The sequence below is a fragment of the Dunckerocampus dactyliophorus genome, chromosome 13, assembly GCF_027744805.1.
Source record: "Dunckerocampus dactyliophorus isolate RoL2022-P2 chromosome 13, RoL_Ddac_1.1, whole genome shotgun sequence".
Lineage (NCBI taxonomy): Eukaryota > Metazoa > Chordata > Actinopteri > Syngnathiformes > Syngnathidae > Dunckerocampus > Dunckerocampus dactyliophorus.
The window spans coordinates 28,469,527-28,487,157 of record NC_072831.1 but is presented as its reverse complement, the minus strand read 5'-3'; the positions used below and the strand labels follow the sequence as shown (position 1 = coordinate 28,487,157).

General features: G+C 41.1%; 1 protein-coding gene across 2 annotated transcripts in view; it reads right to left on the bottom strand.

The window, feature by feature from the left end:
• The window catches only part of grin3ba (glutamate receptor, ionotropic, N-methyl-D-aspartate 3Ba), a 120,125-nt gene that overhangs the window by 3,861 nt on the left and 98,633 nt on the right, over positions 1 to 17,631 (bottom strand). For both annotated transcript variants that reach the window (XM_054795996.1, XM_054795998.1), the window contains exons 9-11: positions 8,975 to 9,126; positions 5,907 to 6,071; positions 2,769 to 2,836 (exon numbers count right to left, since the gene is read on the bottom strand). In XM_054795996.1, coding sequence (XP_054651971.1) covers positions 2,769 to 2,836; positions 5,907 to 6,071; positions 8,975 to 9,126 — 385 coding nt within the window. The remainder of the gene's footprint in view (positions 1 to 2,768; positions 2,837 to 5,906; positions 6,072 to 8,974; positions 9,127 to 17,631) is intronic.

Below are 17,631 nucleotides of genomic sequence, written 5' to 3'. Positions count from 1 at the left end.
AGGACGGAAAGCAACAATGTTGACTTGTGTGGTCAAAGAGCATCACATATACGGTCATGCATGCGCGCAGTCACTGTCCCGCCCTCGATGGGTTGTGGTGAAAATGTTGTGTACACCCCCAATTTACAGTAGGAGCTTCGTAGAGCTGCATGAGAAATTTCAAATCAATCCCACTTTTAGAGGTTAATAACAGCGCCACCATGTGGTGTATTGGTCAGGAAAATAATAGCACAGGGAACACAGTAGGGGTGCACGTTTTGACAAATTTTCACCCTTTTGTATGCAGCGGTTCTGGAGTAGAAGGCTTAGATTACACACACAAGAAAATACATACCATCCCTAATTGTGCCATTAAAAAGATGCAATCTTCCTCCACGTCTTTCATATTCATAAAAGTCCATGAACACGTTCAGGGGGATTTTTCAGTGTTTAATGTAAAACCCAAACACCTTTCTATAAACAGGAGTGGAACCATGTGACTTCCCTCAGCCAATCAGAAGAGGTCATGATAATCACAAAAATACCCCAAAACAACTCATTTAGGATGGAACAATTATTGAAGTAATCAAATCAAAAAATAAGAATTAAATACAAATCAAAGTAAATATTTCCAAATGAAAGTAATCTTTTTTACTACTAAAGCAAACAAAGTCTTACAATATACTCTTTTTTTTTCAAGCTTCCCCATTATAATCATTTTCATTAGTTTTTATTTTTAGAGTGAGTGAGTATTTTAGAGTTTTTGAGTATTATTTGGTAGGTTTTGGAAACACGCCTTTCTAGACATAAAAGTTGTTGGGTATGACTGTGTAATAAAACTGTTTTGATTGTTTTTAACAATATGTTCACATAATTATAAGTTTTAAAAGAAATATTATATACATTATTATTTTAAGAAATTCCCAAATACAACTAAACTCTAATTAAATATTCATTAATTGAATCATATAATTAAATAATTATTAATGAAAAAAATGTAATTAAATAAAATGCATTGTTTATTATTGTATTATATTTTAATAACTACATATTTAAAATATTTGAAAATTAAGGTAATCTTCCCCATGATAATAATAACTTTCCTTTATTTTAGTTTTTGTTTTAAATTCTTACATTTCAAATCTTTTTGGAATGTTTTATGCTTTCTTATGTCATCATTAGTGTTGTTTATTTGGCACATTTATTTTTTGCTGATCTCCACATAACCGTGTCTAAGTCACACTGTGTCCAAACAATAGACAATATACTGCTTCCACGACTAATATGATTAATAATCAGCATCAAAAATACCAGAAAATTTCATCATTTTGATTACCGTAAAGCACGGCGTATTCACCCGTGTATTCACCACACCCCCATTTTAAGGCTCATGGCGGGGAAAAAAAAGGTTGAGTTCATAAATGCTTGCCAACTCTTTCATCTCAAATCAACATGCGTAAAGGTACTAAGCAATTTCAAAAGGAAGAATAAAGGAGAAATCTGAACTTCGGCATCTAGATCTTTAATATTATGGCTAAGCACAGATTAATAATAATAATAATAATAATAATAATAATAATAATAATAAAAAATCAAAATAAAGAAATTTGCAATTTTCAGAGATGTTTTGATATCTTATATTTCACTGCTTCTCTTTTTCTCTATTATTATTTTATTGCATTGCTTCAGTGTGAATTTGAATAAACTCCAACGTTGTATTGGATTTGACATTGGAAGCTTAGGTTAGCTTCAGGGTATATAGAGATGGTTTCACTGTGTGCAAATACAGACAGCCTCAGACAAGCATTTTCAGCCACTGTACAGCAGAGGGCGCTAAAGTCAAAGCAACTGTCTGACCCACAGACGGCTCTTCTAAAATGGACTTCTCGTCAATTTCTGCGTCTGGTCACAGACCTGTCATCGTGTATAAATCGCACCCCCATTTTTTGCTTCTTACCAGTGGGAAAAAAGTGCGGTTTATACACGGTGCTTTATGGTAATAATAATAAAATAATTACAAGTACTACTAATAAAAATACACATAAAAATTAGGGCTGTCGAAAATAACACGTTAACAGCGGTAACTAATTTATTTCTTTAATTACATTACATTTTTTTGTGTAATTAAGGCATGTGCAACGGAGTAAGCACGCCTCTCTGTTATGACGGCAGACGGAAGCACAGTGGAGCGTCCCCACACAGTCACATAGAGTCTGCTGCTCTTTTCTGACTTCATTCTAACCTGAACACACCAACAGCAGTACAATTCCAACACACTATGCTGTACGTATCTCTAGTCCGTTCATCCTGGGAACCACACTTCCTCATTCTCATTACAAGAATGCGAGATGCATTCAGGGACACTCCGGATGCCACACAAGTAACCTTATAATATGTGTGTGTGTGTGTGTGTGTGTGTGTAAATAAACAGGAAGATACAGAAAAACATGAAGTGGATATCCTTATCACTCACTTTGTAACTCTTAATTCGGATGTACAATTTGCTACATTTAAATATGCTGAAAATACACTTAAAACAATGAAATGTACCTTAAATGACGTGATGTCTTTGAACGCGACCCCTCATTGCTCATAATAACACTGGAGCTGTTAATGCGTACAATATATACGGTATGTCATTTAGCTTTCTGTTCGCTAAATACAGTAACATTGGTGATTAATCCTGTGATTAATCTGATTAAAATGCATAATCATGTACAGCCCTAATAAAAATATGATAATAAAAACACACAATACAATACACTAATGTAATTGATTCACTTTCTTACTTTTGCTCGAGGCCCGTCAGCTCCTTGCCTTCGTCCTCGTACGTCGTGTGGAGAGCTCTGTGAATTTTCTGCAAGTAGACGAGCGAAAAAAAAGAAACAATGTAATAGTAGAGTGTTCACTTCATCAGCTCTGAGGATGAATGTAGCAAGACAATTAATCTGAATTACTGAGAGCCCTCGCCTAAATGTGACGGCTGCTGAAGGCTGCTTTACATTTGAATCAAATGATTGATTCAGATAATTCATCTTTTTATCTGCGTGACGCTGGGACGTGGAGGCTTAAGGCCTAATTCCGGCTTTAACAGGGGAGTCCATATGCATGTGCACACACTTGCAAAAGTGGAACAGGAACAGGAGGATTATCCGCAGGGACGTCGAGCTTTGATAGCTGATTATGGGATGGATGCTGCAGGCTGCCCGGCAGGGGTTGCCCTTTTTGGGTGGGGGGAATAAAAAGTGTAAAAAGAAATGCGAGAAGCCACAAACTCAAACAGGCTGCCAGAGGCTGCTCATTTGATAGCGAGGCATGCCTGACTTTTCCACCCCCAATCAACACAACCGCTGAACTCACTGAAGGATGACGCTGAGCGGCGCAACAAGAAATGTTCATTGCTGCGCTTGCTTACAGTAACATCATGATGCTGCCGCGTAAATGCTCCAATTAATGCCCAATTAACCGAGTCTGGTGGAGAAAAAAACCTGGCATTAACAGCTGTGGCTGTAGGCTACCTTTTTAGAAACTCCACAAGCTTGCTGCATTGGTCAGCATCCAGCAGCTTTATCTACCTCTGCATGTGCTTTAAAATGCTGCTCAGCTGTCGGTGACCGAATGTTTATTTTATGGCATTTTTATAGATTTAACTGGCCTTTTATTTATTGAACGGCCTTTTGTTTCATGGTGCTGCGGCACACTGAACAAACGAAATGAAAGGAAGCAGCTTGGCCACTTTGATATTTTGTAAAGCAAAACAGTTGTGCTCAGACGTTCTACTGTATACTGACGTTACATACTTCAAGAAAACTGCATCTCGGCTTTGTCATATACCGTAGGTGAAAAAGCATATTATTCCTATCAACTTAGCTTCTTCTTCCCATTTTTGCTGTTTTTCAAAAAAACATATCAACTTGCTTCTTAAATAACCTTCATAAATGTTCTTGTCGTAATTTCATGTCTTTAGAGTGTTACCTCGCTCCATTCTATTTTTTTTCTGTGCAATTTCAGTGCTTTTTTTTTTTGTTTACAGCATATGAATGCGCATCGTCTTCTGCGTACTGATTGGCTGTAGACCATTGTCAGCCAATCCCTGCCGTGTTTCCTGTCTGTTGTCTAACCATCGCACATAAAGTTGGACATGTGGACATACGTTACGCGGCGCTAGGGCGCCGTTACGGAATACTATAAATGAATGATGAAGTTGGAGGAGGAGGACGAGGATACAGCAACGTTATGTTTTAACAAGGACACATTAATGCTTGAGCAGAAGAGGCACGGTCAGAGGAGTGAAACATACGCGAGACACTTCATCATTTCTTGTGTGCAACCTCTTAGGTTGACCATTCCAATTCAAAGGATGGTTTGAACTTTGAGAGTGTTTAAACAAGAGAGAATTATGAGAAAATGTTCATGGCTGTCTGAGAAAAGTGTATAAAGTGTACGGTGAGGCTTTTACGGCCTTAAAACGGATATGATTTACATCATTGTAAAAAAATTAAGTTGGCCACTTTGCGGATTTCACTCATTGCGGGCTATTTTGGGAACCTAGCCCTCGCAATAAACGAGGGAACACTGTATTCTCCGAATATTTGGACTTTATTCCCATAATATTAGAAGAAGAATTCTATTTAGATTTGTTTGTTTCCCATGCAGTATTATGACTTTAGTATTCCAACTCTGTGCTACTAAAATGACATATTTCCTCATAATATCACCGGTTTGTGCTCTTTTTGTCATTACAATTTTAGACTTTTTCTCCTAATATTTTGACTTTATACACATAAAATTACAGTTTCTTTTCAATTTTGTGTTTTTTTTAAATTTTCCAACTATTTCAACTTTCTTCTTGTACATTTTCTTCTCGTAATTATGACGTTATTCCCATGAAACTTGAACTTTTTTCTTAATCCGATTTGTCAAAATATTTGAACTCTGTTTTCACATTTCAAAAAGATCTTTAATATTTAAACTCTGTGCTACTAAAATGATATTATTTTTCCTCATAATATTACGACTTTATGCTCATAAAATTGGGACTTTTTAATTGTTGTTAATATTTGGACTTTATTCTAATAAAATTACAGCTGCTTTTTTTTCATTTTTCCTGATGTTTTTTTTCCAACTATTTCAACTTTCTTCTCGTAAAAGTTCTTCTCATAATTATGACTTTATTCCCATATTATATTTTGATGCTATTCTTTTAACATAGCTTTTTCGTATCCTTATTTTCAAAAAATTAAAATTTTTTTGGTTTGTTTCTCATAATATTGCAACTTTAAAAAATAAAGCCTTTTTTCGTTAATATTTCATTGTGAAATGACATTATCTTTCCTCATAATATTACAACTTTTTTCTTAATATTTTCAATTTATTCTTGTAAAATTACTGCTGCTATTTCCAGTTTTGCTATTGTTTTTGTTTTATTTTTCTTATTTAATTAGTTATTATGAATTAATTATATTTTTCGAATGCCCCCGTGTCGTGCTTTGGCCACCCCTGGTATAATGAATGATATTTGAATTATGAGTCTTCAAGGATATACCTCCCTTCAAAATCCCAAGCAATACTTGATCACATTATGACATGATAGCGTCAGCCCTTTTTAAACATTTTTTTATTTTAATGCAAGAATTTGAGTGCAAGTGTGTCCTGTGAGTGTCTATGCTGAATTTAAAAGTTGAATGGTAGCAGGCCTACTGCAGCCAAAACAATTTGCAAAAATGTTTATATTTAATGCGGTAATCACGTGAAATAATATTCATTTATTAATTATTTTGTCAACTTGTGAACAGCAAAACCAAAAACACCAGCAGTGCCAGGTTCATGACACCAGAGGGCGCATGTTACCTACAATAAATACTTGCAGTGCTGTGTATCGCGTGATTTAAACGTGTGTGTGTGTGTGTCAAAGTACATGCACTCACCTGGCTGGTGTGCAGCCAGTACTGCAGTGTGTGTCTGCGGCGGAGTCGAGGGATGACCAGGTGGTAAAAGGTGTGCTCACCTGCCAAAGTCAGCAAGGCCCCGCCCACCCCCATGCACAGCAGCACGAAGAGGCCGGAAAAATGCTGGATCCCCATCTGGAGCGTCTTGGGAGCGGGGAAATAAACATCAATAACACACACACACACACACACACACACACATGCACACACACACAGGAAGTTAGTACTAGAATGAGCATAAAGAGCTGAGGGGAACAGGAAGTCAGCAGGGAGATGCTAAAAAGGAAACAATGGTTAAAAAAAAAACGGGGAATGTTTTGTTCCGCTTTGCTTCACAAACTTACACACACACACACACACACACACACACACACACACACACACACACACGCACACACACACATAAATCATCTGCTTCTAGTGACATCTTTACGAGTCTGGGGGGAGGTGTCACCCAGCCCCTTCCAAAGTGCTCTCATCAGGTTTGCGCCATCAGGCTAATATCTAGCGACGCCTCCCGTAGCAATTAGCCGCCTGCTGACGGGGTGATATTTTGAAGATGAGCGACGACGCCGAGGCCCTTAAGGCCTTCTCCGTCTGGACACGCAAAAACGGCACTTAAATCACAAACTGTTCCCAAATTAGCCCAAACATCTCCTGTCCTCCAAGGAACGGTAGTAGAGCGTGCGATGACCGCGTTGCAATGGTCGACGGTGAACTAGGGTTCCTTCTTCATGAATGGAATATTTATAGCATAGAAAACCTGTTTACCATCTTCTAAATAAGTTGTTTTGAATGTTATTAGAGACATCCAGATATGAAATAGCCACCCTAATAGCAGATATACAGTATGTAAATAATAACATTTAAGACACTTTACCTTGTAGGGGAGCAGAATTGGTGGCGGACAGGAAGTGACTCACCACTAATGAATGAGAATGTAAAGTGAGCTGAATCACGGTGTCCAGAGTCCAAAGTGCGGCCGGGATGGGTGGGTGGTTGTGTGTGTGTGTGTGTGGGGGGTCATCTTGTTTACGTGTGTTCCACAGCGTAAGAAGATGGGAGCGTCTTCATCACATACACTCGGGATTAAATGGGGGGGGGGTAAGTCACTGCTGATGGGGATGTCATCTGAAGTACAAAAATACTGTACCTAGAACCAACCAAAAAGCCTCATTTTGGGGGGAATCGCCACTCACAATGACCGTTGCGGGGGTTGGAGCACCGATATAAATGAAATCTTCAAGATGAAACACTTTTAATGAAGATAGTAACCCTCAAACGTACTTATTTCTTTACATGATGTACACAATTGGCAACTTCGTGCTGCGTCTCCTTTCCTCTCCCTTCTCCTTGCGCCGCGAGGCATTCAGGCGCACTCGTAATTGTGAGTGCGAGGCAGTAATTGTTTTTCATTTTTATTCACGTCCGTACTTTGGGAACCTCGGTGAAAAAGCCTATTGTTCACTTTGCTCTTTTTCCCCCATGTTTGCTGTTGTTTTTTTTCATTTTCCAACTTCCTTCTTAAATAATTGAAAAATGTCTGTTGGTAATATTAGGACTTTATTTCCATAATATTTGTACTTTATTCCCATAATATTAGAACTTTTTCCCTATCCTAATTTTCCAAAAATGACAACTTTATTTTGAATTGTTCGCATAATATGACTTAAAAAAATCTCTCTCTTTCTATATATATATATATATATATATATATATATATATATATATATATAAAAAATGGATATATATATATATATACTGTATATATATATTTTTTTCTATAATATTTTAACTCTGTGCTACTAAAATGACATTTTTGTTTATGCTTGGAAAATTGTGACTTTTTCTCTCGTTAGAATGCAACCTTTTTCTCTTAATATTTGGATTTTATTCTCATAAAATTATTATTATTAATTTTTTTTTTTTTTTTTTTTTTTTACAAATTTTCCAACTATTTAATTTTCTTTTTGTGAATGTTCTTCTCGTAATTGTGACTTGATTTTTCACTTTGTTCTCGTAACCAACCTATTTATCCCTAGGTTACAACTTTATTTTGTTTTCTTTGTTTCTCATAATATTATGACTTGAAAAAGTAAAGTTATGTATCTTTAATATTTCAACTTTACGTTAGTAAAATGACATTATTTTCCTTCATAATATTACAACGGTATTCCTGTAAAATTACGACTTTTTCTCATCAGATTACAACTTTTTTCTCTGAATATTTTGACTTTATTCTTGTTTAAATTGCTGCTGATTTTTTTTTTTTTTTTAGTTTTCTTGCTAAATTATATTTTTAGAATGTGAACAACAGCAATTGGCCCTCGTTGGACTCCCCTTTGACTGATTACCTTACCTTGTCTTTCATTAGTGGTGAGTACTTATGTGCTGTATGTTATACTTTAAATGTGTTTAATAAGTGTGTGAGGGGTATTTAGGGCTGGAACCTGCATTTAGCTTGTTAGCTTCTGTCCCTAGTAAACAACGGCAGTTGAAGAGAGAAGGGGAGGGTTCTGGAGCTCTCCATCAGTTACTTTTATTGCAAAAGTTGATCTAAAATCGGAGGAGAACATCAAAATCAAGCTAGCAGGAGGACTTGGAGGGGGAGGAGTGAGCCGTGTGTCAAAAAGAGACATTTTTATGGGCACATCAACTACTCGAGCTCCTGTGGAACGCTGCTGTAGATGGCGAACGAACGTGCCTCGTGAAGTCTGCCTAGCAACAAGCGGACGTGTAAAGGCATAATGCGTAATGAAGGCGTAATGAAGTTTATTTGTCGTTTATCTCACGTGTCGTTGGAAGAGTAAAAGCCTATCAGATGTCTATGTGGCCCACCGAGGGCTTGCCGCGCAACTTTTTATATTTAAAATATCACCCAGAAGAAACGTGTCCCGTGTGTGTGTTTTTTTGTCAGGCGTCTGTGTGTGTGTCAGCGTAATCGTGTGAGACAGTCAGCTGGCGGCTGGTCCCGTCCGCGCCCTGTCTTTGAACACAGCACGCAAGGACCACGAAGACGCGCTCTCTCTCTCTCTGCTGTCACTCACCTCGGTCACGGCGAAGACACGCTTCCCGCAGGGCACCACCTTGTACCATTTGTCGTGCAGCATGTCCATGAAGCCGTCCGACTTGTAGCGGCTCACAAACTCTGACACGTTGCGGGTCAGGGGTGAGCCCTGCGGCAGTCCGATGCCGTAACCTGCGAGACGGATAAAAAGAGAAAACAAAAAAATGTTATTCTGTGTCCGTCTCAGCTTGTTGCTTTTTGTGCGGATGTCATTTTCTGCGAGCAACGCCCAACTCTTTTTGGAAAATTCCACACACTCACAGTTGTTGAGGTCCGGGTTCTAGTGAGTGCCATGCTAGCTTTTCCAGGTCAGAATAACATTGCTAAAACCACTCATTTATAGGCAATACAGCCTCTTTTAAACAGAGACTCCACAAAATTGAGTCGGAACAGGCGGCACCCCGCAGTGCCTTTCACACGGAATTCAGACAAACCGCCCGAAGTCAGCTGGGATAGGCTCCGGCATACCCCCGCTACCCTAATGAGGATAAGCGGCATAGAAAATGGATGGATGGACGGATGGACGGATGGATGGATGGATGGACGGACGGATGGATGGATGGATGGATGGACGGATGGAAGGATGAATGGATGGATGGAAGGATGAATGGATGGATGGACGGACGGATGGATGGACGGATGGACGGATGGATGGATGGATGGATGGACGGATGGATGGATGGACGGACGGATGGATGGATGGATGGATGGACGGATGGATGGATGGACGGATGGATGGATGGATGGATGGACGGATGGATGGATGGATGGACGGATGGATGGATGGACGGATGGATGGATGATATATTGTAGGCACTTGGCAGTCAGCGCCTTCGTATTGGACGGCGACAGTTGCCCAGAGAAATACCCTTTCCCGGGTGTCCCGCCTCTGTTAAGGCGTTGATGCTACCTCTGAAGCTGGAAAATCGTCGGGTTGACTTTGTCCTGCCATTCTCTAAGGGTGCTGTTCACACAGCGACTTGGCATCGGACAGCGGCAATTGCTTCCAACACAACAGGGCGGGAGATGCAAGTGTTCCAGTATTTCGGGACACCATTTGTAAAAGGGTGTGTCCCACCTCTGTTAAGCTTGTGATGCTGGAGAATTCTAGGCTCGGCTCGACTTTGACCATCCGTTCTGTGACGGTGCTGTTCACACAGCGACTTGGCATCGGACGGCGACCATTGCTTTCAACACAACAGGGCGGGAAAAGTGAGTCTCAGGCGTACCCTCGCTTAGAGGGGGTGTCCCGCCTCTGTTAAGGCTCTGATGCCACCTCGAGCTCTGGCTGGAAAATTGTCGGGTCGACTGTTGTTCACACAGAATGGCGACATGGCTGTGCGAAAGGGGCTTTTGAATCCGAAAGAGGACATTTTGGCCTTGGTGGAGCTCTCCTGGTCCCCCCTCCACTTGTCTTTCCAAAGTCATCGTCATTGAAGTTAGGCTGAGGTTCTGATGGTCCAGCTGTGAAAGTGAGGTCAATGAGGCGCACAGTGGGCGAGGAGCAGCCTGCTGTGGCATTTCTGTACTGGAACTAGCAGCCAGTGGGCCCTCAATTAGCAAAAGGGCAGATGCTCACTGAAATAAGATTTATCGGATCAGGAGGCTTCAGCTGGAATCCAAATCAAGCACTTTGCAGCCAAGTGCGGTGCACACAGAAGGTCCGGCGGCACGCTGGTATTTTCTGGAAGCACACTGGGCTCCATGAATGTTGAGAATGCCAAAGCGCAAGCTCCCTCTTTTGTGCTCGACTGCAAGATGACCTTTGAGGATCTGATGATAGGACACACCGGTAGACATCAGGCATGCGTGTCGAGCAACACGGATGATGCATGTTGCCTGCATTCGCTTTCCTGGAGGGATAAATACCAGATGCTCATTTGCTCTCCGGTGTCGGCCGGATGGGAACACTTTCTGGCGGCAGTCAACAGTGTGCACTAAGTGGAGCTTAACATAACACCTTCAAAATAATGCCAACCCTGAAGACTGGGGTGCCCAGAGTGCGGGCCTGGGGCCGTTTTTTTTATTGGCCCACGGCACATTCTAAAAGTTTATTCAACAAGACAACTAAAAAAAAAAAAAAAAAAAATGCAAGAAAGGGAAAATCAGCAGTAATTTTACTTGAATAAAGTCAAAATATGAAGAGAAAAAAGTTGTAATCTAACGAGAGAAAGTCGTAACTTTACAGAAATAACGTCGTAGTATTATGAGGAAAACAATGTCCTTTTAGTTGCAAAAATTTGAAACGTTAAAGAAAAAAGACATTATTTTTTAAAAGTAGTCATATTATGAGAAACAACAAAACAACAAATAAAGATGTCATTTGGGGAAAAGTAGGTTGCAGAACAACGACAATAAAGTCCAAATATTCAGGGAATAAAATCGTAACTACGAGAAGAAAACTGACACGGAGAAAGTTGGAATAGTTGTTGAAAAGTTTATTAAGTTCACTTGTAACTTTTTTCCCCTCGTAAATTTTTTTTTACATTTCTGAGAATAAAGGTGTAAATTTACGACTTTTTTTCCCTCATAATATTACAACTTTTTTCTCATGAACTTACGAGAAATTTATGAGCAAAAGTCCAAAATTTAGGAGAAAAAAACTCGTAATATCACAAAAAAAAAAGTCCTAAATTTACAACTTTATCCTCGTAAATTTAGGACTTTTTCTAAAAAAAAAAAAAATCTGAGATTTCAAGAATAAAGTCGGAATATAAGGAGAAAAAAGTCGTACATTTACAACTTTATTCTCATAAATTTATGACTTTATTCTTGTGAATGTACAACTTTATCCTCGTAAATTCTCATAAATGTATGAATTGTTTTTTCGTTTTTTCTTGTAAATTTATGACTTAAATGAAGTTGTAATATTACAAGAAAAAAGTCGTACATTTACAAGAATAAAGTTGTCAATATACAACTTTTATTCCTCGGAAATTTACGACTTTATTCTCATAAATTTATGATTTTATTCTTGTGAATTTACCACTTTATTCTCGAAGTCTCGGATTATTCTTATGTTTTCCAAATTGTCTCTAATACTCCAGCATTTGATAAGCTTTTTCTTTTAATTTTTGAGCTCTTTTTGGTCTTTGCTGCAAATACAAACTGTCCCCTTGTACATTACGGCGACATAACACCTCCCGGGCTTGTTTAATTGGGGCTTTCGGACAGCCTGTCACTCGTGCCTCGCATTCTCCCCTCCTACTTGTACTTGCCTTCATTTTCGTCTGCTGTTTATCTCCATCATTCCTTTGCTTTTCCTTCAATTTGTGCCCCGCTTCATCCATCCTCCCTCCCCGCCTCTTATCTCCCGCCTGGCTCGTCTCCAGAGCCGCTCGCTTTGTCTCGGCCTGTCTCTTCCTGTGTTGTCACGCAGACAGCACGGACAGACATCATAGTCCCGTCATCAGCCTCCGTCCTCATTTATATAACAAATGATAGAAAATGATGGCACACGAGCATGCTGGGCAGACACTTATCATTCGCACGGACTGAACTGCCGTGCAAATCCCCCCCCCCCCATTGCAGTGGCAAGCTTTTAATCGGAAAGACTTCATGCAGACTTGGACGTGAACATTAAAGCTGATATTCACACATAGCAGGCGCACTCAAGGACCAGAACATTAGGTACACGCACCGCACACCCTAATGAGGACCAATAATAGCACTCAGCTTGTTAGAATGATTGATTTCACAAAAAAAACAAAAAAAGAAGATTTGGACGACCCTACAGCAGACGAATAAGGTAACCAAAACATTAGGAACAGCTCTCTACTGTGGTTTTACCTTCAAATTCACACACATTTATGAAGTTATTACACGTTTGCATTCATAATGGCATTTTACACATTTGCACAACCTTTAAAATTGCATTCTTAAAAAAATTACTTTCTTTAATGATTGATGCTGCTTTAAAGGCTCGAAAAGTATCCCAAATTTCGCCAGTTCAAACAACAAAGTTTGATTTGGTGTCGTGTGGATGGGGTCATTTGAACATATGCCCTGCAATTGACTGGCAACCCGTCCAGGGTGTCGGCCAAAGTCAGCTGGGATAGGCTCCGGCAGACCCGCAACCCTAGTGAGGATAAGCGGTAGACCTGTCACGATAATCGATAAAACGATGAATCGAACGATAGAAAAAAACGAGGTCGATAACTTTGAAGCCTGGATAAATTGCCATGTGCGACTTGTACGTAAGCCTGTTCCATTTCCTCGTCTTGCTGCAGCACACAGGCTGGATGACAAGAGGGTTTACTCTTCTTGTGTCTGAGCGCATCGGTTGTATAGTCAAATGAAGAGTGAGCCTCCTGTCAGCTATTTAGCGTCTCTGTCACAGTACGTAGTGATGAGATACACTGAGTGCTTGCTAGCAGTTAGCAAGCAAACGCTAATACTTGTATGAATGAAAGCACAAAAGTGATCACTTCTAAGCCCACACTTCCAGTGTGGATGTGCTGTGGGGCATTCATCCCGGTGGTTGGTGCTTGCTGGGGCGTTCGATCGCCGGGCGGCGCAGAGTATGTGGAAGCGGTGACGCCCCGCGATTCGAAAGCGCAATAGTAGGCATCTTCTGTGCCTCACACAGATACACCACACTTTAGTGCCATCTAGTGGCTCAAATGTGACATGACACAGCGATCACTGAATGATAAACTTAATGATAATATGCTGTAAAAAAAGGTTGAAATTATGAATTATCGTCGATAATTTACAGCACATTATCGACCTGCCAAATTTGTTAACGCGACAGGCCTAAAAAGCGGCATAGAAGATGGATGGATGGATATAAAAATAATAAAAAATAATATAATATCGAAAATACTTCAAAAAAATGATGGTAATATCTGTACAATAGCTTCATACTTGGTTCTAGTTTTCACATCATTTGTTCTCAAGGCTTTTTCAAGGCAGATTGTTCAAGTACCTCCTAGAGAAGTAGAGGAACACAATCAAACGATCCAATCTTCGATGCAGCTCTTCATCGCACAGCATGAGATTGTGCACGTCAAGAAGTTGACGACTTTGAGCAACAACAACATTGCCTGGCAAAGTAAACAACCCCGCCCACTGGGATCTGGCGAAGAGCTTATCGCAAGGAAAACGAATCACCAAATTGAAAATCATCAGGAAGAGTTTAAAAAAAAGAAAAAAAGGGCGGCGCTGACGGCGAGGCAGCGCCATCAATTTCCTTTTTTATCTGCGCACGGCGCGTGATGCATTAGGATGATCAACATGCAAAAGCACACCTTGGCGATACGTCTTCTAACGTGAGCGAGTCTAATTGTTTGCCGCTGGTGAATTGGAGGTGAGGCCGCACGGGTTCCCGCCTCAGTCTGCCATGTGATCCACACCTTGTCTGCACCTGGTCTCGTGAATCCGTTGCCAAGATGCTCAGCTGTGCTAATTGACCAGTAGTGTTGATAATTGCGGCGTGTGGCTAATGGTAGCCATACTCGAGCATGGAGCATGTGACTGACTTATTATGTATTTTGGAAAAACCGTGACAGAGTGAAGCCGCAAAAAATAAAACACACCGTGGTGAGGGATTACTGTAGCCATGAGTTTCACGCGCATGCAGAGGTAGATAAAGCTGCTGGATGCTGAGCAGTCATGATACGAAAAAGAATAACTACATCAGGAGGTTTCCTACAGCCACATTTTCATGAGAGGCCCCGGTGTTGCGAGCCGCGTTTGGAGACCGGACGCCCGCAAATGATGAACTGTGTGGTTCGTTGAGTAGAGATGTCAAAAGGAGCATTTGTGGTGTTCAGGAGGGTGTTTGGTGCTGATCCACATTAAGATCGTTTGGCTTTGGATGTGCACACCCCCGAAGTTTCCCCAACAAGTTACTCTGCGGATAAGCTGTGTTGTTCTGTTTAACTTTTCCATTAAAGCGCGCAGCCGATAACAACAACAGCGCAGCGGCGCTCCAGAAAGGAGGGACGTGAGTGGCCTGATCAAGCGTCTCGTCAGAAGCGTCGGCGGGCCCTGCGAGCAGACGCCCGGCCCCCGTTTGGACGTGAACGTCTGCTTGTTGCAATATTATTAATGGGTTGTTGTCAGCGGCCCCCGGCAGCCCTCAGAGGAACACCTCCACCGATCCTCTGCTTCCGGACTACAAATCATTCCATTAATTCTCCTGACGTCCTCCCCTGCTGTCATTCTCCCCCCCCATGTTCCCAACCCTCCCTCCGACGCTCCTCGTCGGGGTGAAGGTTTGTCTTGATTAGGCGACTCTGTTGACCGCCTCTTTTATCACTCGTTCACTCGTACAAATGAGAGCTCGTCCAAACACCAAACACTCTTTATTGCCCCTGTTCGCTTTTCCAATCATCTTCCTCGCTCACGCGTTTGCCGTCCCCTCGACTATTCCAAACTTTCTCGCTACCAATTCTCGTCCGCCTCCTCAATGGAGATGCTTAATCAAGCAGTCGTCCAACCGGCCCGCTCCTCCTGCGAGCGGGCGAAAAAAGCCGGAAGCTCTTCAGGGATGCTGGGAGTCGGGGTCTTCCCCAGCGCGCATTTGATTGACAGAAGTTATCAACGTTTGGCGTTGGGTCCCGGGCGGCGCCATTGCTAACTGTTTACTCTTATCAGGACTCCCCTTAATCAACACTAATGATGTTAAAGCACGCCTTTAATTTGAAATCTCTTTACAGACGTGACTTTCAACATGTTTTTTCAGCAATAACGCTGGCAAAATAACCTCCAACCCAAAATAATCCCCCAGAAAAGTATTCCAGCGTGCATTTTTTAGACTTTTTAGGTTGTGAATGATCTAAATATAACAATATCCCTGGTCTTGGCCGTGAACCCTTAGCTGTCCTGCAATGTGCCTGACGTAAAGATCATTACGTCCGCCCTGAACAGTGTTTGCCCTAAAAATAATCGTATAATTAGGGAACTTACCATCGCCACGGACTAGTGTACTAACCATCAGTGGCACAACTTCAACAACACTCACGGAATCCGCATTTGATGTAGTAGATGTGCCAGACCACAGAAAAGTACTGCAAAACTTCAAGCATACATTTTTAGACTTTTTAGGTCTTGGAAGACCCAAATATGAGACAATATTTTTACAATAGAAAACAGTACGAAAAAGACAGGTCGTCTTATATACGGGTTCTGGAGATCATTTTTGGATACCTTTCAAGCCTACAAAGCAGTGGTCATCAGCCTTTTGGAGCCCGAGATCCCTGATTTCGGCCATGAACCTTCCTTGCGATCCTGCGAGGTGCCCGGCGTAACAAACACACAGCCCGCCCTGAACAGCGCCTGCACTTGATGTTAACTTTTAATTAGGGAATTCACAGCTGTTATCGACCGAGCAAGTTCAAAGATCGGCTGGGGTGTTGGCGACCCCTGCTCAACTTAGTCGACGCTAAAAACGAAAAGTAGACGAGCTGCTTTTAGAGATAAATGTTGAAAAACTACACATGAGGCTTTGATGTTGTAATTGCGTCGGATCCCACAAATGCGTTATTCAAACTTTCAGCAGCCATTTTTAGACTTTTTATGTCCTGTTAAATACCATGTTGACCCCTAGAAGAAAAAAGTCTGAGAACTTTTACGCAAGAAACCAAAGGTACATCATATTTGGTCTCACCTTAAGCCATATTTGTAACTGTTGTCATCTTATACTGCATTGGGACATTGTCAGGATGAGCCTAATAAACAACATGGATGCTACTAGATTGCCATCTTTCACCTTTTTTAAACGCATTCTACAGCAATATTCCTTTTTCAGGGTTTGGAAATGTAAATCAGGCATTGCTTATTTAAAAATTCTAATCTAAATTTGTCATTAAAATAACTTTTTCTTATGTTGTACAATCAGAATATAGCCAGACCCCATTTGACTGTAACATACGGACCCGTCGGCTTACGTTACCAAATATGGTTCCTTGCTGGCTAACGATGCGTTTATCACAAGCGCGACATCATCTGGAGGCTCTAAAAGCTCGGAAAGGCACAATTTGCTTAATTTCCATGAAGAAGACATTTTCATGTGTACGTAAATAAGATGCAAATGATGTGCAACAGTGACCCACGTTGGCTGTCCGTGACGGTGATGGCGCCATGACCCCCAACAAAAGGTGGCGTGCTGTTTAGTGTGAGTGTGTGTGTGTGTGTGTGTGCGCGTTGTTAGTGTGACTTTGCGTAAATGTTCTGGACTGGACTTTGCTATGAATAATTGATGCCTGCGTGCTTCTAGCCTGCAGTGCAAGTTCATGCGGTGAATCACTGCTTTCAGCCGTCACTCACGTAGATACCGTACACCACTATTTCATGTGTGTGTGTGTGTGTGTGTGTGTGTGTGTGTGTGCATATGTCAAGGTGTTAATGCAGCCTTATAAGGCAACATCGCGCACGTGCTTCCATGAATAATGTGCAGGTGCAGCGTATATATAGAGAAAGTGTAAGCCGGTGACCCACTTGGTGGGGTGTTATATGTTATCTAGGCAGATATAAATCTTTCCATATGGTCACGGATGCTCTTATTGCACAGAACAATAACGCCTCCCCTGCGTTTGAAGGAATGTTCTGTCTGGTTATCGGCATGGCGTAGTTATGGATCATCCATGCAGGACATTACTCATGAGGGGGAGCATGCTCGAGAAAGCTAGTCTT